The 25,230-nt window shown below is 43.4% G+C and overlaps 1 protein-coding gene and 1 long non-coding RNA gene across 2 annotated transcripts in view; one reads left to right on the top strand and one right to left on the bottom strand.

The window, feature by feature from the left end:
* Positions 1 to 25,230, bottom strand: part of rassf3 (Ras association domain family member 3) — a 101,362-nt gene that overhangs the window by 65,410 nt on the left and 10,722 nt on the right. The window contains exon 2 of the mRNA XM_015962247.3: positions 18,666 to 18,775. Coding sequence (XP_015817733.1) covers positions 18,666 to 18,775 — 110 coding nt within the window. The remainder of the gene's footprint in view (positions 1 to 18,665; positions 18,776 to 25,230) is intronic.
* LOC139063253 (uncharacterized) overlaps positions 2,347 to 25,230 on the top strand; it is a 24,456-nt gene continuing 1,572 nt past the window's right edge. Inside the window, exons 1-2 of the long non-coding RNA XR_011516625.1 lie at positions 2,347 to 2,537; positions 2,809 to 2,911. This is a non-coding gene — a long non-coding RNA (uncharacterized lncRNA). The remainder of the gene's footprint in view (positions 2,538 to 2,808; positions 2,912 to 25,230) is intronic.

Here is a 25,230-nt window from a genome sequence, read left to right as displayed (position 1 = left end):
CGCCCGCATCACTGCAGATGCAGAATCAGGAGGTCTAAACTGTAAAAGGATCAGAAATTTGTCATGTTCGTGTCCCTGTAGTCCCCAGCCCCCTCCTGTTCTCCCTCCAGGTGTCCCCTAATCTTCTGTGCCCCCTTTTGGTCCCCAGCTTCTTCAGGTTTCCCTTTAGTCACTTCACTTATCATTAGTTTATTTATCGTTAGTCTTTGTTCTACAGTGTTTAAAGTTCAGGTTATTTTAGTAGCTCTGGTTCAGGATTTAGATATGGTTTTCTCCCCCAGCTTATTTCTGCTTCTGCCCTCAGTTCATTAGTTTCACCTGTGCCCAATTCCCCACGCACCTGCTCCTCGTCTCCATTCACCCAGCCCTGTGTATATAACCCTGTCTGTGTCTCTCAGTGTTTGTCGGTCCATTGCCTTTGTCAGCGTTGTTCTGTCCGTCTCGAGTGTTCTCCTGTTCTTGCTCATGAGTGAGCTTCTGTTTTGCCTTTTTGTCAGCGTTCATGCCTTTGGATTTTTGCCCAGCCTCCTTTAATAAAAGGACTTTATTTCCTTAAACCGCTTCTGCCTCGAGCCGTTCTGGAGTTCTGCCTCTTGGGTCCTAACCTCCTCCTGCACCACACGCATGGACGTGATTTTGGGGGGGGGGGGGGGCATGTCCCCCCCCACTTTTTCCAAAGTCAAGCTTTGACCCCTGCACTTTTTACCATCCAAAAACAATTTTACGCTATATTAAATTGACACTGGTTGAGCTCTAGGACCAAGCAGAAAACAACCGTTTGTGTTGAAGCCTGTTTCCCATTAGAGCATAATGTAAAGACACCCCCCCCCCCCCTCTAAAGTGAAAATTACGTCCATGGCCACACGTGACAGAAATTAAGCGTTTTTATGCATCCAGCTGTCATGTTTAGCAGGAATTTATCAGTATTTCTGTTGAAATAATGAAAAATTGTTTATGAAGTCACTTTTAAATAATTCACAGTGAAATTTGGGTGATTGGAGCTATTTTAACCTGCTTAAACTTAAATATTTAGCCTGAATTGCATTTGTAATTTCACCTATCTGGGATTAGTGTTTATTTTCACCATAAACCACTTTAACCATTTTGACCATGTTTAAATACCTGGAAAGCTAAATATTTTCTTTGAATTCTAAAAAACAAAGAACACAGTAACAGAAAAGCCCGTCTCACATAACAAGTACAGTCCAACTTAATAAAACAAGTTAGCAGATGTCCTGATTTTAAGACAGGGGTCAAATAGTCCCAAATGGGAACGCTGACATCCAATAACTGCTCCCAACTGCCTAAATTTTACACACCTTCCTGTAAACATTTGATCAAACCAATATGCCACCAATCACATTCACACTACAAAGTTCCAGTTCTTCCCTCCTGTTGGGTGTAAACCCTGTTTCTCCACACGGAGGCCATTCAGGAAGTGATTTTTATCGGGGACTCCTACACAGAAACTTGCCACCCAATGGCCACAGTATTCCTGTCATATTCAACTTCCTCTGCAGGTGATACTACAATTTTGAATGGAAGGCAAAAAAAAAAAAAACCTAAGCTAAAGCAAAATTCATCACAGTGCTGCTAAAAATGAAATAAAACAAGGTCAATGTTATTTATAGAGCGCATTTACAGCAGCAAAGCTACACCAAAGCGCTGTACAAGGTAAAACAAAACAAGAAACAACAAATCAACAATAAAAACCTAAAATAAGATGAGCACACAACAGTCACAATCTGTAATAAAAACTGTTAAAAACTATTAAGATGCTCAAGTCAGCCTGCATTAAAAGCTAAATCAAAAAAGAAGAAGGGATTAAAAATGCTCTAGATTCTGTGTGGTCCTGATGTTGAGAGGTAGCTTGTTCCACAGTTTGGAACCAACCACAGAGAACGCTCTGTCGCCGCGAGTCTTGTGGCGGGTTTTTGGAACTGTTAAAAGAGCTTGAGAGCTGGACCTCATGGTTCTGACAGGGACGTAAGCGGACAGCAGCTCAGAGATGTAAACTGGGGCCAGGCCATGAAGGGACTTAAAAACAAAAAGTAAAATTTTAAAATGGATCCTGGAAGAGACAGGAAGCCAGTGGAGAGAGGCCAGAACCGGGGTTATGTGATCCCACTTGCTGGTGCCAGTCAGCAAGTGGGCCGCTGCATTTTGGACCAGCTAGTCAACGAGGAGACAACCACAGAAAAGACAGATGAGTGTGAAGCTATTCAGTTTCAGCATACTTTCAACAGTCTGCTGCTCCAGTCGGACCCCCCACCCCACCCCCACCCACCCCCATCGCTGTGAGCCAAGCTGCAATATTCTGCAACATCATCACTTTCTAAAAGTAATAGCTTGGCTGTCCGTCTGAATGCTGCTTCTCCTCCCCTGCAACAACAGGTCCCGTGGGAAGCATGAAACCACCTGCTGCTAAATGTCCGGTTAATATTTAATCCGGTTTAAGAGCAGAAACGCTGCAACGGAAATCAGCGCCATGAGGGAGCTGCAGGAAACACCAGAGCATTGAGGCCATGTGCAAAAAGGTAAATGAAGATGTTTTCTCTTGAGCTGTCGAATAAACGACAGCAACAACGGAAAAGTCTTTAGCGGACAGAAAATAAAGATGCATGAAGATTGAAAACTTGACTTTATGGGTTATTAACGGTTAATCTTCTGATTGACTCTGTTTACCGCTTCCGTGAGCGGTTGGAGCTCTGGGAGGTGGCGAGGTTAATGTGGACAGCTCGACGCCACTCTGAAGAAGAGGGCGGGGAAAGGTCAGATGTTGAACTTTAGTGATTGTGCCATTTTTAGAAGCTGAAAGGATGCTAATGGAGATGAAAAGAAGGGGAGAGTTACGTGAGCTCCAACCCCGCGGGCTCCCAGAACGTCACGCCGTCGGAATGCTCTTACACAGGTGAGTGTGTGCTGTTTACACAAGCAGACAGGTGTGTGTGTGTTCACAGGGAGTGGCTCAGGGCTGTGTGTGTTAAGGTTTAACAACAAGTGTCTTTCTCCTGACTACATTAGTCTCGTCATCACAGACCGGAAAATTAATGGTTACAATTGATCAGATAATTAAGAAATAATTCTAAATAGCCTCTAACACTAGATCGAAGAAGTCTTTTTGAGTCTGAAAGTTTTATTAAAAAGACAACAGCTAATTTTTTGTTGTTGTGAATTCAAACCCAAACTTGAATGCAGGTTGAGAGTAGGGACGCACCGATATGAAATTTTTGGGCCGATACCGATGTTAAGATCACTGTTAAGGCCGATAACCGATATCTGCCGATACCGATATACTGACTTTAATGCTTCTAAAATCTGCAGATTTTGTATAAAATAAAAATGATTAAAGCTGAATTTGCGTTATTGTGTACACACACCACACACATTTATGCTTCTGAGATGATTACATTCACTGTTCACATGGCTAAACAATTACACACACAAACACCTTCTGACACAGGCAAACAAATGGAGACAAGATGGAAAAAATATTGGTTGATAAAACCAGCCCGTTTTTTTTTATTGGACCGATACCGATATGTTAAAAATGACTAACATCGGCCGACACCGATATATTGTCCATCCCTAGTTGAGAGATTATATAAGCATAATTATTTTGCCTAATCCTTCTTTGTTTTGGGTGAATTTTGTTTCCTTGCTCCAGATGTTTCGTATGTGCAGGCTCTTGTAAACACACTAAAAAAAAACAAGCATTGCTTTGTAATATTTGTTTTTTCAAAAATAATTTTTTTAAGTTGATTTTTTTTTCCTAAAAAGAAAAATATATATATTATAATCCTGTTTCCCTAAATAATAAAAACTGGTCTAAGGTGAACAGAATCAAATATTATAGAAAACTTTAGGGCTCCCGTAGACAAACGTGGACAGACAGCGCTGCTATAAAAGCAGAGAAGAGCTGCTACGGAAGCCTGAATGTCCAGAACAAAAGGAACAGTAGGAGTAAGAATGTAATACACATCCATCACTCACCACTAAATGATCTAATACTGTAAATAAAATGTCTTTTATGTCACTTATTTATTTTAGACCGTCACAAAGACACTTGCAGCACAACATCTCCGCAGGTCATCTCTGAGGCAGCAAAGTCTGGGAAATAAGATCGTACCTCAGCGACTATCTCAAGCGTTCACATCATATGGTGCACAGCCATCCCTCCCTAAGGCCCCCCCCCCAAAAGGAGGAGTCATGCTTTTACCATCAAAAAACCAAGTTACCGTGGAGACCCTGTTCTGTTGTTGCTTTATTCTATAGGGATGGTTAGACACCCATCCTACCAAATCATCATTGCTTTGTGCATTTGAACCCAATTAGTAGCAAACAGGGGCCTCAAGGTGCATCAAGATAAGCCAAGAATTAGTTAAGTGTAGCAATTAATATTAAGTATGAAAAGTGACCCTTTTGGTACGTTACATAAGTGACTCCAACACAGGAAATGGCAGCATTCAACAATAATGCAGCTTCCTGTGGGGCTTTCACAGCCGTCACCCTGCGTGGAGAATCACATGGAGAGGGCGTTTGCGGCTACGTTTAAGAAAACTGATACTGAAAGCCGTCACTGAGCATGTCTCTCTGTGTTTGAGGCTGGAGGGGCCCAGATTTCACCCTGACACACAAACCACAGAGTGTCTCATGATCAAAGAGCACAGGAATGCTGCCTGCGGAGCTCATGCAGGCCCGGTGTATCACATAATCACAGGCATACAGATAAAAGCTCTAACACAAACGCTGCAGCTGTGCAGGAGGAGGAGATGGTAACTGATTGTTAGGATGGAGGTCAGGGTGCTGAGCTCCTGTTGAACTGCTGTATTGAGTTTGATGTTTTTTAGCATTTTATGCATTTTAGAGTAAAATTATTAATTTGGGAAAGATTGCACCTGTGTAACCATGGACTAACTTTAGAAGTGGGGAGGATACAACCGGCATTAAGACCGGGGGGGGTTATCTTTACAGTAAGTATACAAAAGTATCTGTAAAACTACAGCCTAGGTCAGGGGTCGCCAACCTGTTCCCATCAAACAGCCATTATTACCCGTTTCCCACAGTAAAGAAAACACTGGGAGCCACAGCAGCAGAGAGCTGCTTTAACCAATCACAACAGGTGACAGCAGCCAATACCGGCCGCTCGTGTGCGTCGAGTTATCTTTCAACAGAAGATAATCAATTAAACGATTTGTATAAAATGGATCCAGAAGTTGTAGCCCGTCTACAATATGTTGATGTTTTTCACCTCGTTAGTGGTTTTGCTGAGCAGATGCCACGTTTGTCACACACGTCTCTTTTTAAAACATGTTTAAAGTGTTCAGAATACAAATCCCGGCTCTGTCTCGTTAGATTGTTGTAATTAAACTTTGTAGGTGGGAAAGGTCAGAAAAGGATCCGATCGATGTGTTTTCCCCTCGTTTACAGTGACGGAGATAACGGCGCAGCGCGTCTGGCTCTGGTGTTAATCCAGTTTAATTTCATCTCTTTGCAACAATTTTCACAAGAAAACAGAACAGTTAAAAGCAGGGCTTGTGTTGTGTTGACCGGACAGTTCCCGTGTTTGACCGTTTATTTTGACGGAGAAAGAATAGAAAGAATTACCCCGACGCATGCAGACGAAGTGATATTTTATTCTACGCACATCGCAGATGTAGCTAAATCACCCAAGAAGAGACTCCCATCAGAACATCTGAGCTGGACACTGCTCAGCGCAGCTCGCTGTCAGCGCGTACGTACGGTGCACAGCGAGCTGAAGATGTGGAGAGGGGCTTGGAGCGCGTCGCAGAACCAGAGCCATGCGGGAAGGTTCCTCCCACTGAAGCATGTTTTCCAAACCCGGTCTCTCAGAGACTTGGCGCTTAGAAAATGTTCCCTGATGATGAAACTTTGGCTGAATAGCGCTTGTTCCTGTCTCCAATGTGGCGACGCGTCCAGGAGCCTGTCTGAGGGAAAAGTCCAGAAGCTCACATCCTCTTCAGCTCAGAAAGCTCCTATAGAGACGTCGGATTACGCACAAGCAGGTGGCCCGTCAACCCGGTCTCACAGTAAGACCGGGTTGGACCGGTTCAGGTTTACGCAGACGATCTTTACATTTAGAATTGGCTTACAGATGTAAAATATATGCAGTAAATTATAAAGCATTTTATTTAAATATCCATTCATTATTTTACAAGCACAGAGAGCCGCGTCAGATGGACGGAAGAGCCGCGGGTTGCCGACCCCCTGCTCTAGAGGCTCTTTTGTGCAATGTCAGGAATGCAGAACTGTGAAGTACACAGGTGGTAGTACAACAAAAAACTAATACTTTCAATCAACTTTGTTTTTCACCTTGTTGGTCATTTTCATTCCTACTCATTGTCACCATTTTACACTTAGTTTTTGAATATCTGAGCAATAGAGCTCGTTTACATCAGATTCCAGCTGAACTCTTGGTAGTGCTCACTCAGTGTCTATTTAACACAGCGCAGCATTGTTTTTACACCCATGTGTGTAACAGGCTGCGGGTAACAAAGAGCTGATGTTTACAGCAAACTGATTTAAAACCAACTGCAAACACAGCAGGCTCATCCCTTGAGTTTTGCAGCCTTTTAACCATTTATAGGGCAAGTGACCATATCAAATCACACTTTAAATCTCATCTTGAAGCCTAACCCAGGAACCTGTTTGAAAATGAGAAAAAATACACAAAAAATTTAGACGAGAGTCTGGCTGCGTAGAAGCAGAACTATGGAGAATGACTCAGCAGTTTTGCAGTATGATGAATACTGCGCTGTGGTGTTGGAAATCCTTTTTGGGGAGTTTTTCTTCTGCTGAAATCCAGAGACTAAAATGCTTTTTCCTGAACAAACAAAGCTCCCACACCAAAATATTCACACATTACTAATAACTGTTACCTAGGCAACTGCGTCATCAGTGATGATTTCATTCAAATAATATTTTCCACGGAATATTTCGTTAAACGCTGATCCGAACTCAGCTGAAAAAGCACGGTGATTCAGTCTAATGTTAGGTGATTTATTAGCATGAAGACCTTTTTTCTAACATGCCATGATCGTTTTTCAGCGTTTATTCTTTATGAAATTACAACTAAACGTTAGGCTCGTTAGGCTTCAACCTTTAGTTTTTGGTTTTAGTGAATGTCAGAAGAGTGATGCTGCAGTTTAGGGCCTCCAGCGTGAACATAGCTTTTTTCTGTCCTGGACGGATTCTGAGTCACCGCGTTGGTGAACGCCGCACACACGGAGCACTATTCTAACTTGAATAAATATTGTCGGCTAGGATACGAAACAAAAACAAGCAAATGTTGTGCAACAAGACATGCACGCAGATAGCGGTCCACTGGAGAGTCCCACCCTGATAAAGATCCACGTTTTTCTTTGAATCTTGCACAAGCGAAGCTTCTGCACACGTGCAGGAGATGAAAGTGGGTTCGATGTTAGTGTTTCACCCCAGAAACACGACGACAGATATTTCTCTGTTTTATTTTCTTGCTTTGTTTATTTCTAAAATCCTTAAATTGTTTCTAAACAACAAATATAAATAAAACTTGGCATTGATGTGATTATTTGTATATATTCACTAGAATACATGGCAGACTCTTTACTTAGATTTTGATTAGGACCAATTTTCTACCAAGTATTTCCAGTAAAGCTACTCTACACATCAAATACTGTCAAATCATAACAAGGTTTTAAATAAACACAAACTGCATAATAAATAAAAATATTTGACAGAAATACTGGAAACACTCAAACTAAGATTTATTGTAAACGTTTGGTAATTAGCCAAATGTAAGAAATACAGTCATTAACTGGTGTATTTGACGTGGGCTGCACAGGTGGTCGTGTCGTGTCGGGACGTGATAAGTGCCAATAAAGAGGCCTATCAGTGGGACCCATCTGCTGTTGGTCTCTAAGCTGCAGACTGGTGTTCTGTTTCTGCAACAGGCAGCTGATGATGGGGGAGCTTTCCTCTGTCAGACTGAAGAGTTAATCCTGGACAATCCAGGAAGATTACAGCTGAAAACAGGCTGTTTTGGTTCATCCCTGTCCTGTCTGTGTGACGCTGCACGTCTGCTGCTTCTGCTCCCAAAACAAACACAAGGCCCTCGTGACATCACTTGTTATAAATCTTAGAAAACATAAACGTTTGATACTGAAAACTGATCAGATGGAAAATTTAAAAGAGGTTGTTTTTATTTTTAAGGTACTTAAAGAGCAAGTCACTCCAAATCAACTTTTTTTTGCTCATGAACTATAGAAATGAGTGTCTGAGCGTGCTGTAGACATGTGCAGACAATATTTCGACACTTTAGTGCATCTTAGTTCAAATTTAAATATTCTGCCTAAAACTGTCACTGAGTGCATTTACATGCAGCCAGTAACCCTTTTAAAACCCGAATATTCACAATAACCCGGTTCCGCAGGTCCATGTAAACACCGCCAAAAACCCGGATATGCTCATAACCGGGTTTTTAAAAACCCGGATATTACTACACCTGGGGTAACCCTTTTCTAACCCGAATGTTTGGTCGTGTAAACGCATACCGGGATATCCCCATCAAAGCGTGTGTTCTGCGCATGCTCTGTTCGCAAGGAATCTTGGTCTTTTGAGTAGCGAGACGTCTCGTATGCGCCAGAACACCGGAAGTAAACAACAAGTTGGGAGCAACATGGCGAGTCGCGGCACAGCACCACACTTTTGGAGTGACGACGAAACTAAAGCGCAAACAAACGCAGTCGCTATCTCTTCCGAACTGGGAAACATGTTGTTGTTTTCACGGATACCGGAACAAGAAGAACCGGAAATGAGGCATATTGCGTCTGGACATACTCCATACGTCCAGACGCTACCCCAACGTCCGCATTTACATCGGGTTATGCAAGTTAGGGGTAACTCTTTCTATTTATGCTTGTAAACGGGTTATTCTGATCAACTCAGAAACCCGAATACCGACCTTAACCCGATCATAACCCGGATATTGGCTGCATGTAAATGTAGTCAGTGTTGCACCATCGTCAGGTAAAAACTCTGCACTGCATTTGAATTTAAATCTGCCATCACTATTGGCTCAGAGGTGCACTATGATGTTAGATGGTACATTATGATGTCACAATGTTGTGTGTGTGTGTGTTTGTTAGCGGCTCCGCCCTCTCGGTCTGCTAGGCAACAGCATTTGTTGCATTTTTCAAACAGGAAGTGGAAGTTGATTAAGAATCTGGTAGGGGGTGACTTGCTCTTTAATAAAACTGCACAGTGCTTTATTGCATGCTGGGGTTAAAGGTCATGGTCATGGGTTTGCAGTAGAATCAGTGGTTGTTCCTCCCATCCATCTAAGAAGTATTTACACATTTTGATACATAAGTGTTTGTGCTATTGAATTGCTTTTAAACAACTGATGCTGCTACACGACGTTCAAGTGTTGTAAAAGACTCTCGGCTACTAAAACACCAAAGTTTAGCTGAATAACCGTAAACCAGACTGAGTTATTATCATTTTTTTATTTGCTGATGCTGAATCTCATGTTGAAGATGATGCTGTAAAACTGGGAGTTTATATGATGCACGCTGAGGCTAAAAAACAATCTGATGTCAAGATAAACAAACATAAAATCACAGTAAATATGAACAAGAATGACTTGACGCCACTTAATGGATGTATTTTTGGGTTAGTGGAGTTAAGGGAGCGGCCTTTTCAGCAGAAAGACACGTTTTCCTACAGTAAAACATGAGAGAATAATCCCCTTTGACGTGTTACAAACGTGAGCATCTCTCTCCACTATGACAAAGCGATTCTGCGGGAATGTTGAGGTCTTAAACATAAAGTTTTGTGACTGAAAAATATTTTTCTGGGAGACTAGGTGTGCAGGGAATCCTAGTTATTGTGCACAAGTGTGGTTTCACCATTAAAATGGGGAGTAAGCAGTTTTGGCTTGCTTTTAGCACCCCCTAGTGTCCATTTGTAGAACCAAAAGCCAAACTTACCTCCTCGCTGTGCGTAGAGTCTGTTTAACACCTTAATCTAACATCTAATCTAGCCTTCCATGGCGTCTATAGGAGTGACTCATCACTAAACTAAACAAACCAGCTGTGTTCATGACCCAAAACATGCAGGAAATGTGCTGGAACCAGACTGCAGAGCCAGGTATGCCCGCTCTCTTTTGTCTAGGTCCAACAGACTGGATCGGTGACGGTGAAGCTGCAAATTAGGTATTCTGGCCACAGAGGGTGAAAGGGGCTGGGTGGCCTTTCATTAACCCTGTTTAGGGTTGTTTTGGCACATACTGGCTCAAGAAAACGATTTAAAAACATGAAAAGTTGCAAAGTATCCCTTTAAAACTAAGAAAGTATTTCAGTCTCTATAGCTTAACCTCCTTGCAGATTGTTGTCTCCAATATCCACATCAAACAATTTCTGGCCTTAAAGCATCCATATATACTGTATCAGTATCAGGATTAGTACCTTCACCAGAAACCTGCTGTATCCAGTCCTAGTCATTTCTGCTGCCTCCTGGTGGAGGACCTGCAGGTGGCTGGGAACAATTTTATTTACTTATCACTGTTGAACGGTTATATATGGAAGCCCGTTGCTGTCAGAGCAGGAAAACCAAGGAGCGGTATCTCATTACCCTCTCTTATGCCGGGGACACACCGGCCGCCGAAGCGCCGCGAAGCGGGGACCGCCGTGAGGGGAAGGTTAAATTGCAAGAGGGTAAACGCCACAATTTGGTTAAATGTCCGTTTTACGGCGGGTGTCAGTACCGACGTGACATGTCTCGGAGAAAGCGTAAAAACACGTTGGACGCTTCTTCTGAAGCAGGAAAATAACACCGCTTCTTAAGCAGAGCACGACATCGCCTCGGCTCGTTCACCCTCTGCCGAGCCGGACTGAGCTCGGTCACTGGGTTGTTGGAGCTGCCCCGTGACTGCCTGATGGAAAACCAGCAGGTTTCATCAGACTCGTAGTTTCTTGTTTTTGCTGGGGACCCCCTGTAATTTACCGCTCCCTCCTGCAGTCTTCCCCTATTAACATTTAAAATGATTCTGTAAATTCGTGTATCAATAGAAACAATCTCTGCCTCTGCCAGCTGCAGTAAATGTAGTCTCCAAATAATAAATAGGAGGTGCATTCATCCGTGTATCTCCTTTGATCCGCATTAGTGATGTTTTCAGCACCAGAACAGTGAAGCAAAGAAAGATTCCTGAGTTTGTTAGTAATTTTATTCATTAGGTGCATCTAACCTGTTCTATTTTTATCTGAAATGAGATCAAATCAGTGCTTCTATGGGTTGTCTCCAATCTGCACTAGAAATTTTTACTTTATTTAGAGACTTGTTGCAGAAAATATTCAGAATGCGCAGTTTTTTGCTACCACAAGCGATCTCTGGTCCAGCCGCACATCAGAGCCGTATTTGAGCTTAACTATTCACTACATGAGCAACTGGGAGCTACATTTTACAATATTAATTTATGTTAAGTTACTTGAAAAACAGATTTTTGTAATCGTTTCTCTCAGGGCTTTTATCATCTCTGGTGTGAGTTTAAAATATAAGTGTGTTAGCACTGTGCTGATTATCCCTAATATGAATAAATGTTTATTTATTCAATGTTTCTCTTCTTTAATACGCAATTGAAGTTATGCTATTCATGGATAAAAAATCGTGATAAAATCGAAATCCTGATAAAATATTGGAAAAATCGTGATATTCTATTTTTGCCATATCGCCCAGCCCTAGTAAAACGTTGATAAACCGTCTAATGTATGCAGATGACCTAGTTGTCTTCAGTAAGTAGTGCAGGTTTAGTATGATATCCAGTGTAATGCTGTTAAAAGTGCAGAACTAAGCAGGATAAAAGGCTAAACTTTAATGTATTCAATACTGTACTAACAGTGAGTGAAAAGGTGAAATATCGTGGTCATTCTATAAATGATCAAATGACTGATAATGATGATGACGGGTAGTTTTTGAAGAGCATTACTCAGGGTAACTCGGATTAGTGCAGCTCGGCCCGACCACATTTTCCGAGGGCTCGGTTCGGTATTTTCCCTCTACTTTTTCCCAGTTTTTAGTCCCTGCTCCACGGAGGTTCCTGGCTAGGCCGAGTCGGGCCGGCATTGCGACTGTAGCTGCTTATTGGCTAGGGGCCGAGTCACTGGTTGCCAGCTGCTTCACTGCCTGTAGCCATTTCCTGGTTCAGAGTCTGAAAAAGGCCATGAAAATGAGCAGAATGTCCAACAGCAACAACAACCACAACAACATTTTTCTGCTGAGTTGTGTTTCTGCGTAGCATAGAGATGACCACATGCTATTGTTGTGTGGAGTGAAGATCGCCCCCAGCCCCAGAGAGTGCCGTTGGTCTTACCCCGGGCCTAGGAGGGGCACACCAACTGTCTGTCACAGAACTGGCAGGAAAACCCAACTAGACCCTTAGCATTAGGCAACGTAAGAAGCTCTTGCACACAAGTTTAGCTTTAGCTCATCTCTTGTAAAAGTGGCTCTGTTGAAGGCATTTTGCACACCACTCTATGTTGCCCAAATCTGGTCATCTTACAAACAACGCAGCACACAGAGAGAATCCTCCTTAAAACACCCAGAGCGCCAGCCAGATGTTTGTAACTGCAGACACTTAATAAATGTTCTTCATGTGGAAGGTAAAGGGTTAAAACGCTACACCTTTGGTGACTTGTGCATCTTCCCGATCGGCTTTTCCCTAAACAGAAACCAGTGTACACGTATTTCTTCTCCGCAGGTTTTTCAGCATTTTTCCTCCAGTTTGTTGTTCTGTGTTTGAAACGTAAACCTCCGCTCAGTCTTTTCCTTTAACGCAACACAATAGGTGGCTGATTAGAGCACAGCCGGAACGAAAAGATAAAGTCAGAGGAAAAGCTGGGTTCTAACCAGAGGGTGACTACAGGTGGGAGGTTGGGGGTATAAAAGCTTTGAAACTAGATAACCAGACTCGGCTAAAGCCGCACGTTTAGCCTGCATGACACGGGTAAGGATCACTTTTATAGCTTGCTAAAGAGAGACCGACCATGATGTTTTTCCTGTGCATGCTTGGTTTGTTAGCAAAACGTCTCATTAAACTGAATTTGATGAAACTCCAGGGACGTTTTACGTAGATGTGCATCTACACTGATTAGCTTATTGAGTCTGCACAAGTAAACCCACGGTGGCTGAGAAGGTTAAAATATCCAAACGCTGTAAGACAACAGCAGAAACCTACAACTGAAGCATCAACAGAACATATGAACAAATAACAGAAGTGTTTTTCAATCAATCATCATGCTGTCACCTTAAAGAGGACACATTAGGCGAAAATCACCTTTTGCATCTTTGTTACAGTGTGTGGGTCTCTACTGCCTCTAGAAACACTCCAAATGTGAAACAACGCATCCACATGTTTTCTGCCAGAGTTTGGGTTGAGTAATGATGTGACTAAAACTAGGGATACAACTTTTTCACTTCTGATACGATACCGATATTGCAACCTTCAGTACTGACCGATACCGATATCAATCTGATACGATATTAGCACAAATCATAATCGTACTTTTACCTATTTTGTAGTGTGGAATTTATGAAAGGCTTGATCAAGTGGGAGACGGTGGCACAGGAGTTAAGCGCTCGCCCCGTAATCGGAAGGTTGCAGGTTCGAGCCCCAGTCAGTCTGTTGCTGTCGTTGTGTCCTTGGGCAAGATACTTAACCCACATTGCCTGCTGGTGGTGGTCGGAGGGATCGGTGGCGCCAGTGCTCAGCAGCCTCGCCTCTGTCAGTGCGTCCCAGTGCAGCTGTGGCTACATCGTAGCTCATCCCCAACAGTGAATGACTGATTGTTTTGTAAAGCGCCTTGGGGGGTTCCAGGACTCCAGAAGGTGCTATATCAAATACATTACATTACCATTTCCCAAGTGATATTACTCAGAGTATGAGTAATAAGTATGAAAAAAAATACTTTTTTTTTCAAACACTGGTTGTAAAAATGTGAACCTTAACGGATTGCTTCTATCGGAGATTTTTGATGCCGTCCGATGTAATCCGATACAGTGTTTTTGGGCCGATATCGATATCAGAACGAGACATCCCTACCTAAAACAAGCTATTTCAAAAAGTCCTCATTTGTGATGTCATCATTATGCATCTAAAATGTTTGTCTGGAGAAACCTGTTAATATCAGTAGTTTTAATTGTCTGAGCAAACTGACATTTGCTGCTTCATGCATTAAAAATGTGCTTCGTGATTCTGTTCATAAGACTTATTCAGAGAATCTTTTACTTTTCTATTGCTGCAGTTTTTTGTTAGACATTTATTTCATGAAAAAAAAAACAGCTAGAAACCCCAAACAGTCTGCATTAAACAGGCCCACTAATAGAAACTGGTTAAGATGTTTGTGTGCAAAGTTTAACTCTCACAAACAGGCATGTTGTAACTGTAGAGCTTCCACAGCTGTCTGCAACCACACACACACACACACACACACACACACACACACACACACACACACGTTTCTATGAATCGTGGGCCCACAAGGCCTCGCTCAGCAACAGTGGTGATGTGTTAGTGAGCTCATCATCCTCCTGCTGCACGAATTAAACCACATCGGCGTTTATGAGTAGGGGTGCAACGATACCACTTTTTTCCAAACCGATACTTGGATCTGAGTACTCGCCGATACCGATTACCAATACCGATACTTCTAACACACAAAAAAATGCAATGATTTGGAATACAGATTTTATTTTCTTCTCTGCTTTCAACAGGAAAGGACTATTAGGTATATATTAAGTAAAATATATGAATGGAAATCATCACAAAGCTAAAATATTAGGTGAACAGAAATGACAAGTTACAGTGAAGCCATTTTCAAGCAACTGCATTGGTATCGGTTCCTGGTATCGGTTAACTTTTACCCATACGATACCAGTATCGTATCGGTGCATCCCTATTTATGAGCGTGGGAATCGAACCCACAGCAAGTGGACCAGAGACCAGCTGAGAGGAAAACATGGAAGGTTTGGAATTCAAGACAAATCAGTGAAAATATTCAATTCAATTCAAAAATACTTCATTAATCCCAGAGGGAAATTGATTTATAAAGAATTTATAAATTTATAAAGAAATAAAAGTAACTTTATATTCTTGTACATTTCTACGGTGGCCCAGAAGGTTCAACAAAATACAAAAGCTGTAACATGGCCGGTTAGCTCAGCTGGTTAGAGCGTGGTGCTAATAACGCCAAGGTCATGTGTTCGATCCCCACACGGGCCATCAAACCTGACTTTGATCAATAATTCTGATGACTTAAAATCAGAAGCCAATATTCTTAGGGCTGCGCAGTGGCGCAGTGGTTAGAGCTGTTGCCTTGTAGCAATAAGCTCCTGGGTTCGCTTCCCAGCCTGGGATCTTTCTGCATGGAGTTTGCATGTTCTCCTGGTGCATGCGTGGGTTCTCTCCGGGTACTCCGGCTTCCTCCCACAGTCCAAAAACCTGACTGTTAGGTTGATTGGTGTGTGTGTGTGTGTGTGTGTGTGTGTGTGTGTGTGTGTGTGTGTGTGTGTGTGTGTGTGTGTGTGTGTGTGTGTGTGTGTGATTGAATGTCCTGTGTGTCTCTGTGTTGCCCTGCGATGGACTGGCTCTCTGTCCAGGGAGTACCCCGCCTGACTGCCCGTTGACCGCTGGAGATAGCACAAAGCTTCACACCTCTAAATTCAATTCAAAAATACTTTATTAATCCCAGAGGGAAACTGATTGCTGTAGCAGCTCAGAATAATAATAATAATCAAGTCATCAAAGAGTTGTTGTATATTACAATGGCTGTTGGCAGGAAGGATCTCCAGTAGCGGTCAGTGTTGCAGCCAAACTGAAGAAGCCTCTGACTGAAGACACTCTTCCGTTGTCGGACAGTCTTGTGAAGAGAATGCTCAGGGTTGTCCATCATTTTCTTGATTCTCTGGAGAATCCTTCTTTGCATTATCTCCTCCAGCGGTTCCGAAACTGCCTAACCTCTGGCTGAGTCCTTGAAAGGGCTTGGAGTTCCTCCATCTTGTTGGCCAGTGATCTCACATTGTCCATTATGATCGATGGAAGAGATGGTTTGAATTTCCTCTTTCTCTGTCTCCGTCCCGCTCTGCACCCACGCTTCTTGCATTTTAGCTCATTTAGGATTTGTGGCTTCAGTTGAGGTATTACTGTATTTCAGTCTTTCCAATGTTAATCAGCTGCTCCCAATTGTAAACCAGCTTGTTGCCATGGTTACGCATCATAACAAATGCTCAACAAGTGAAAAAAGCTAAAAAATAGCAGTAAAAATCCTCCAAGCTTCACAGCACCAGAAACAAGTAAAGTGTCCAAAAATATGTAGGTTTTGTCATTGTGATGTGGCTTTTGGATTTCTCTGAACCTTCTGGGCCGCTGTACATTTCACCCATAAACAGCCCAACACTGCCACCTGCTGACGTAATCTGGGTTGTTTCCCAGCACTGGGAGTTGAATCATCTTGACTATTGAGCACAATGAGCTGCTCTAAATTCTTATGAATTAAATAGTTTTTTAATAGAACCAATAAATAAAGCTTCACTTTTGGTTAATGTTTCATTAGCAGAGTGAGGCCGGCAGACGAGACAATCATGTGTGTGTCTAAGTGTTGACGTTAGGCCTGGCACGATGACAAATATTTAATATAAATATATAATAAATATTTATAAATATATATAAATATTTAATGCGGACATAGGTCACCCCAGAGAGACTGAAGAAATACAATAGCAATATACCAGATACATGTGTTAAATGCGCTGTTCATAAAGGGACGTTGCGTCATTGTGTTTGGGAGTGTACAGAAATCAAAAAGTTCTGGGAGGATGTAAGAATTTCTACTGAAAAAATTATCAAAAAGGAGGTACCATTGGATGCTAAACTGTTTTTAATAGGACTTTGCCCTAATGAGTATGCTTATAGCAAGTGTCAGCGTGTCTTTTTGGATCTTAAGTTTAATGGTAGCAAAAAAGTGTATAGCTATGGCATGGAAATCGCTCCATAGGCCCACAGTGAAGGACTGGATGAAACAGATGTTACAGGTGATGCCGCTGGAACGGATTACCTATATCTTAAAGGCCAAGCAGCATTTATTTGACGAAATATGGACACCTTTTCTAACATATATTAAGAGGATGGACATAAAAATCTGAGGACTTATAAAGTGGGAGAGTAGGAAAATAATCGGTCTTCTGACCAGCATTCAGACTGGAATGGGAGAAGCAAAATTAAGGTGTAATTCGGGGACTTCTTACTCAAAGTTTTGTTAAATATGTCTATGTGAATATTGCCTTCAATACTATATATGCACTTACGTTGGAGAGGATCGCCAGGAGCACAACCAAAATTGTTGAATTGTTCTGTTGTTCCATTAAGATTGTATACAGAATGTACTTTCAGTATACAACATAATACTGTGTGAAGGGTGTACAGTAAACTGAAAATTCAATAAAATATACTTTTTGAAAAAAAAAAAGACTATTTCCATCGGGACACAAACAGTAAAAAGAAATTGACTGATTGAATTGGTTGAACTGATTTCTGTGTAAAATGACTTAAACTGTTTACCATTTTAATTATAAATGAACGCTTCGGCTTCATGCCTTGTGTCCCGTCCCGCAGTCATGAGGTTTCCATGCATGCATGTTTGCATATCTCCTAAAAGTGTGAGGTAACAGCAGCACTGAGCATCTCTCTATTCATCTATAAATGAACAGACGTTACTCTAAAATATCCCATCATGCACAAATAAGATGTAGCAACATCACTCTGCAAAAAACAGCTTTAAAAAGGTCAAAGTTGAAGCTAAATGTTTGCCTACATCGCCATCTACTGGTGATGCCTCAGAACTACAATAATAAGATATTTGCTGAATGAAACAGCTTTAACTAAAACAAACTGATAACCATTACTGAATGTTTTCTATTAAGATCGTTCAGTTTTATTTGGAAGACACTGAACCCAGTTAAGGAAAGCCAAATGGTTCAAACTAGAAGGACGACAAAAGGCTTTAAACACAGATTGTATTAAATCAGAGAATTTTCATCCATCCATGCATTTTCTGAACCCGCCTGTCCACGCAGGGTCGCGGGGTGGGGGTGCGGGGGGGGGGGGGGGGGGGGGGGGGCTGATGCCTATCTCCAGCAGTCAACGGGCAACCAGGCAGGGTACACCCTGGACAGAGAGCCAGTCCTTCGCAGGGCAACACAGAGACACAGGAAAAACAATCATGCGCACACACACACACACACACACACACACACACACACACACACCTAAGGACAATTTAGACAGACCAATCAACCTAACAGTCATGTTTTTGGACTGTGGGAGGAAGCCGGAGTACCCGGAGAGAACCCACGCATGCACAGGGAGAACATGCTAACTCCATGCAGAAAGATCCCAGGCCGGGAATCGAACCCAGGACCTTCTTGCTGCAAGGCAACCGCTCTAACCACTGCACCACTGCGCAGCCCGAGAATTTTCATATGCAAACAAATAAAAGCAAAAACATGCAGATCTGCACAAACAGCTGCAGACATGTAAAGTCATCACACTTGTGTGTGTGTGTGTGTGTGTGTGTGTGTGTGTGTGTGTGTGTGTGTGTGTGTGTGTGTGTACTCACACAGAGTGGTGTGTTGTTGTTCAGCTGATCTTGGCTGATGGGCGACGCTGTAGGATGACAGTCGAGTGACACTTTGTCCCGACATGCGGCGTGACACGCATACTTGCAGCCTGCAGACAGATGACCCGGGATCAATTTGCTGCTTACATGGGGTAAACATACTAGAGGAAGGTGATATCTGAGGTTGTAAAAAAAGGTTTGCAGATATGCAAACACAACAAATATGCAAGAAGTATACAGGCGAGGTCACCAGCTTGGCTCAGAGGTCCTAGTTTGCAAATTCTGACGGGAAAAAAAGTGAAAATCAGATAATCAGTGAGTGACTTTTATTCTAATAGAATCAAACAAAAGCTAGATCTAAACTTTGGCTTGCTAGCTCCAAGATGAGCCTGGAATGCAAACAATCTAGCCTCCAGCAAGGTTGTTTTTCACGATAGACGCTTGTTGACTTTGCTCTTATCCGGTGTAAAAATCGCACTGGACCTGGAGTCTGAGGCTCGTTCGTCATGCAGAGGATTCTGAGAACACGCACCACTGACTCCCTGGTTTTATTTGTTTGTTTTGTATAATAGATGAGTGACTGTTGTAAGTTAAAGGCAGCTCCAGGTTGGAGTGAACGGGACAGGACGTCCAGCAAAACAAGTTCACAGCGATCCTGCATCTATCCCCAAATCCATTTTGTGATCCCATCAAGCAGAAATGAAGATTTACTTTATTTTAAACGAATGCCTTCTGTTTTTTTCTGCATTTTTAGAAAAGAAAAGTACAAATATGAAACAGAAGGTGGAATCTGGGAACCAATGACAAAGAAAACAGCATCATTAGCCAGGGGCGGATTTAGCAATCTGGGGGCCCAAGGCGAACACAGACATGGGGCCCCTTACACTAAATTTTCGACAATCTGACCTTTAACTGGATTTGCGAAACTCTTCCCTCTTCTGACACGAGTTATTTTCACTTTTTATTAGTCCTCCTCTTTTTTCCTGTTTTTCTTTCCCTTTGAGTGCTTTCTTCTTCCTGTCAGCGCTCCTGTGCTTTAGCCTTAGTTTTTTTTTTTCTATTTTCCATTTTGGTCTCCGTTTTCCTCCCTTTGAAACATTTTCCAAGCTCCTTTCTGCTTCCTTTTGATGTTTACATAGAAAAACGACGTCACTTTCAGAAGTGAAAATAAAAGCTTTTATGAAGCAAGCTGCTTCTTCCTCTTATTGGAGCCACTAGGATAACTTCATGGCATGCTTCATGTTTTGACTATCGCTTTGAGTTTGTTACGAACGCTCCCGCCTCTCTTATTATTATTTGTGGTCTTATGGCACTTGGCAAACAACAATTTGGTGCATTACCGCCACCAACTGGACTGGAGTGGAATGACTACCAATCACTTCCTGTTTGTGCATCGCAGTCTTAATAACCCTCTTATGACCATAATTATAACAGGGCCGCCTGGTATTTTTTTAATCTTATGGCTGTAAAATTGTAATAAAAAGCACAAAGTGTGTGTAACTCTTCTCCCTTTTTCAGAACAACCTCAGCTTTCAGTGTATGGTTTGTATTTAGAATTTATTTCTATTACAGCCTTTAAAAAATCTGCTTAAAAGTGAAAAAAGCAAAAAACGGATTAGAATTTCTTACATTTATTACTGAACAGGAACTTCAAAATGACTGGGCAAACAATTTAAACTTTGAACTTAAATGCATCTATTCTTAACAAAGTTTGAACCTTTGTGTCATTTTTAGCTGTTTTTAAGACCTTTTATTTTTGTAAACTTTCAGACGTTTTTGTTTGATGGTAGACCTTGAAGCAGTTTCTCTCCAGCTGCAGGCAGAGCACACCTCACACCGCCATGGGGTGCTTCTCTGGCACACCGTGCACTGCTATACCAAAAACTTTTGTTTTAGCAAAAATAATTATTTATGGTAAAAAGATAAATAATGCTGGAATGAAGCTGAATCTTACAATTAGCAAATAGTTGAGGGTTGTTCAGATAAAAAAAAGAAAATATAAAGATGGAACAATCATTCATATCCTGGTTCACCGGAGATCTGTCCTTCTTCGTGGTCACTGTCTTCAGATATAAGCCTTCTGGGACACCTGATAGATCGTGTTGATTTTCTTTGAGGCATTTCCATAATTTCATGCTGGCTTTTATGCTAATTAGCTTCCCCGTTCCGTTATCCGCTTTCGCCGCGGCGCTGCGCTCCGTTTCAATCAGGCTGTACGGCAGGATTTCCCCTCATAGCGATATTTTCCCTAACATGATTGCTTCATGCTATAGATCGTTGGAAAGCTGCTTTTATGTACTTTTAGGAACCGTTGGAATCTTCTGAATCTGATCAGCCATTCAAAAGTTATAAAACGGAGCATTTTGGATGACAAACTCAGCACGTCTCTGAATCTGTGTTGTGATTCGTTGCGCTGACGAAAAGCCCCATTTTTTATCTTTTCAGCAATTTTGGAATTTTAATGATATCTTGAACGGTTCAGGAATTATGGTAATGAGAAGCATGTCCAATCCCGTCTGCGGCCACAGGTTGGTAATAAGAATATTGTGGCATTAAAAGAGGGGTGCCGGCGGTCAGGGCTAGGGGCCCCCCAACACAAGGGGGCCCCAGGCGGCCGCCTACCTATGCCTAATGGTAAAACCGCCTCTGTCATTAGCACAACTAGCCTTCAAACTAGCTTCTAATAATTGTTTTTAAATGCAAACATTAATAAAAACAGCTGAGCTGAAACAAAACCGTTAAAAACGTTTATTTTAATTACACAGATCAAGGGATGATGTGCTGAAAGCAGCTCTACGATGACGCAAGACTAAACAAACTAATCCGACAAACAGCCAAAGACCAGAAGAAGAGGGTGATGATGCCGTCTGCACATTCCAACATGACGCCGCGCATCCCGTCATCCTACCTGCGGACTTTTTTTTCACGTGCTGTCCAAGTTTTTCCGACAGTTTGCACATGGCTGCTCCCATCTCCCATCCTGATCCGATGCACACTCGGAAACCCCAGCATCACTTCTCACATCATCAGAAAACACGTGCGCAACGAGCACGCTGGTCTCACTCTGCAGCTTTTTTCTGCCCTGCTCAGACTTCAGATGTGTGTGTCTGTTATTGTGCTGAGTGGACAATTTAACAGTCAAATGGAGGATGGACTCGTTCCGACAGGAGCGCTGACTCGGCCCTTTCCTCTCCCCTCCGTTTTCATCAGCCCGCTTACGTAGCTGGTTGCGATTAAAGCGTCTGACTACCAGGCTTCCCGTTCAGTCATTCAACAGTTCAGCAACTCATCCACCCTGATTCTTTCTGACAATGAACCTGATCCACAGAGAAGCACATAAAAACCTCCACACCCAAGTATTCACGGAGTTTTCATAAAACTATTTAGATTTTGTTTAAAGTTTATTATTTATTCCCACAATAAAATGTGATCACTCACTTCCAGCCATCCATCGTCTTCCGCTTATCTGAGGTGGGGTTGTCGGGGCAGCAGCCTAAGCAGAGAAGTCCGGACTTTCCTCACCCCAGACACTTGGGCCAGCTCTTCCGGGGGAGTCCCAAGGCGTTCCCTGGACAGCCGAGAGACATAGTCCCTCCAGCGTGTCCTGGGTCTTCCTTTAGGTCTCCTTCCGGTTGGACGTGTCCTGAAAACCTCACCAGGGAGGCGGCCAGGAGGCATCTTAACTTGTGTGTGTGTGTGTGTGCTCTGTCTTCTCCATCCCCAGTGAGTCGTGGAGGATGGCTGCTTATACTGAGCCAGGATTCTCTGGAGGTTTCTTCCTGTTAAAAGGGAGTTTTCCTCTCCACTGTCGCTGCATGCTTGCTTAGTATGAGGATTGCTGTAAAGACTCTGACACTAGTCAGTGACTCGATGCAACCTGCTGGGTTCCTTATACAGGAAACTTGTTACTGATTGGCTTAATGACCTGACCTGTATTGGAATGTTTACTATGGGAAGTGCCTTGAGACGACTCGTCATCATTTGGCGCTTTATAAATAAACTTGAATTGAATTGAATTGAATTGAATTGAATTGAATTGAATGCCCGAGCCGCCTCACCTGGCTCCTCTTGATGTGGAGGAGAAGCAAATCCATTCCGAGCCCCTCCCGGACCGAGCTTCTCACCCTATCTCTAAGGGAAAGCCCAGACGCCCTGCGGAGAAAACTCATTTTGTCCACTTTTATCCACGATCTCGTTCTTCTGGTCACTGCCCAAAGCTTGTAGTAGATGAAGATAGATGAAGGTTGGAAAGTAGACTGACCAATAAATCGAGAGCATTGTGTTCCAGTTCAGCTCTCTCTTCACCACGACCGACCGGTACGACGCCCGCATCACTGCAGAGTCAGACGGACCACCGTTCCACCCGTCGATCTCATGCTCCATCCCACCCTGGCTTGTAAACAACACCCTGAGATACTCATAGGGCTTCCACACTAGCGCCAGCTCCACTATGCCTAGATATGTTGAGGGTTCACATCTGCATAGCCTGGATTTTTTACGCGTGCAACCGGTCGTTTATTCAGCCCAGACCAAGGCGGTCTGCTTCAGGCTGCACTGGTCCAACACACCCACTGCCGACTGATTGGCCAGCTCAAATTGACCTATACCGTTAGGGGGAGCCTCCGATCGGCAGACAGAATTAGCTAGTGGTGGCGTCCCTCATGTGCAATTCATTATAATGCTTGACACTGTGAAGTATAAAACTCTGACTGAAGCCGTCCCTTTTTCTCTGTCTCTCTCGGAGGAGCGTGCACACACACACACACACACACACACACACACACAGGCAGCCCTGCCAGGCTTGCGCTGCGCCAGGACAGACACAGCAGAGCAGGATGCAATAGCAGGGTCAGAGTCTCCAAAAGCAACACAGCTCACGGCCGCTTTTGTTTAACTTAAGGGAGACACCACAGACTTCTGGATGAGCTTTTTGCCCCGCCCACATTCTTGGAGACGCGCTTATGACATCACTGGTATTTCCCGCCAATTTTGGAGACTGCCTATATGCTCAGTCATGTCCGCATTCCTAAGGATGTGTGTAATCATCCCAGCCAGACTGGGGCTGAGGCGCGGAGTGGAGCCGGCGCTAGTGTGGAAGAGCCATTAAACTTCTCCACTTGAGGCAGGACCTCATCCCTGACCTGGAGAAGAACCATATTCCAACTCTAGACCATGGTCTCAAATTTAAAGGAGCTGATTCTCATCCCAGCTGCTTTACACTCGGCTGTGAACCGCTTAGGCGAAAGCCGGAGATCACGTTCTGATGAAGCCAACGGGTCCACATCATCTGTAAAAAGCAGAAACCTGATCCTTAAGCCTAGTTTATTGCTTCTGCATCGGTACAGAGACACGCAACGCCATTAGCCGTCCTTGCGATGGCTCTCCACCAGGCTCGCAAGGATGGACAGAAAAAATCCATCCAACGAGAGAACGCAAGCTTGTGATTGGCCAGGACACCACTTTCGTCAACAGCGCTGCCATTCCGCCTTCAAAACCATAAAGAGAGCTGAAAATATCTAGCGGCAGACACGGGGCAGCTTAAAGAAAACCTCATGGAAAAACGTTTTATTCGCTCATGACTCGAGGAGTAAAAATACATGCAGACATGCAAAACTGATCCCTTGTCTAACACCTTGTCTGTGCCTAGAAATCTTGTCCGTAAAAGTTATTAACAGAATCTGTGACAAAGGACAGCCTGTATCAGAGGGCCTGGTACCACATGCTCCCGGATTGACCCCCACAGGGCCCCACGAGGGATGCAGTGAACTCCCACATACTCTTCAGGACCCCCCAAAGGGTATAGAGCTGGTCCAGTGTTCCACAGCCATGACGAAAACTACGTTGCTCTTCCTGAATCAGAGGTTCAACTATCCCTCCTCTCCAGAACCCCTGAATAGACCTTACCAGGGAGGCTCAGGAGTGTGATCCCCCTGTAGTTGGAACCCACCCTGTGGTCCCCCTATTTAACCCTCCCACTGTCTTCATGGGTGACCACGCGAGGAAAGTTGACCTTTGAGAAGAGTTGCTGGTTTATCTCTTGAGGTGCATGTGGCAGGGGTGAGGAGTGAGCACCACCTCACCCCTGCCGCATGGACCTCAAGGGATGAACCATCAATCCTGCTCAATGGTCAACTTTCCTCGCGGGGTCACCCATGAAGACAGTGGGAGGGTTAAATGGGGGGACCACCACCCTGGTCTGCCAATTCAGTGGAACTACCCCTGATGTCCACGCGATAGTGCAGATATTGAAGCCCCACAGCACCCAGAGCCTTAAGGAACTATGTGCGAATCTCATGCAACTCTCAGGGCCCTGCCAATGAAGAACTTTTGGACTACGTCGGTGACTTCAGTACTAAAGACCGGAGAGCCCTACCCAAAGTTCCCAGGCCCCACTTCTTCACTGGAAGGTGTGCCAGTAGGATTGAGGTGGTCTTCAAATGACTCTGCCCACTGATCCACAACATCCCGAGTCTCCACCATAAAAAGTGTTGGAAGTGCACCGCTTCCTCCTCCTGAGATGGCGGATTGTGGACCAGAACCACCTCGTCTTAGAGACCTTCTCCAT

Source organism: Nothobranchius furzeri, chromosome 1 (assembly GCF_043380555.1).
Source record: "Nothobranchius furzeri strain GRZ-AD chromosome 1, NfurGRZ-RIMD1, whole genome shotgun sequence".
NCBI classification, from domain to species: Eukaryota; Metazoa; Chordata; class Actinopteri; order Cyprinodontiformes; family Nothobranchiidae; genus Nothobranchius; species Nothobranchius furzeri.
The sequence above is the reverse complement of the archived record's forward strand: the minus strand, read 5'-3'. Positions and strand labels throughout refer to the sequence as shown.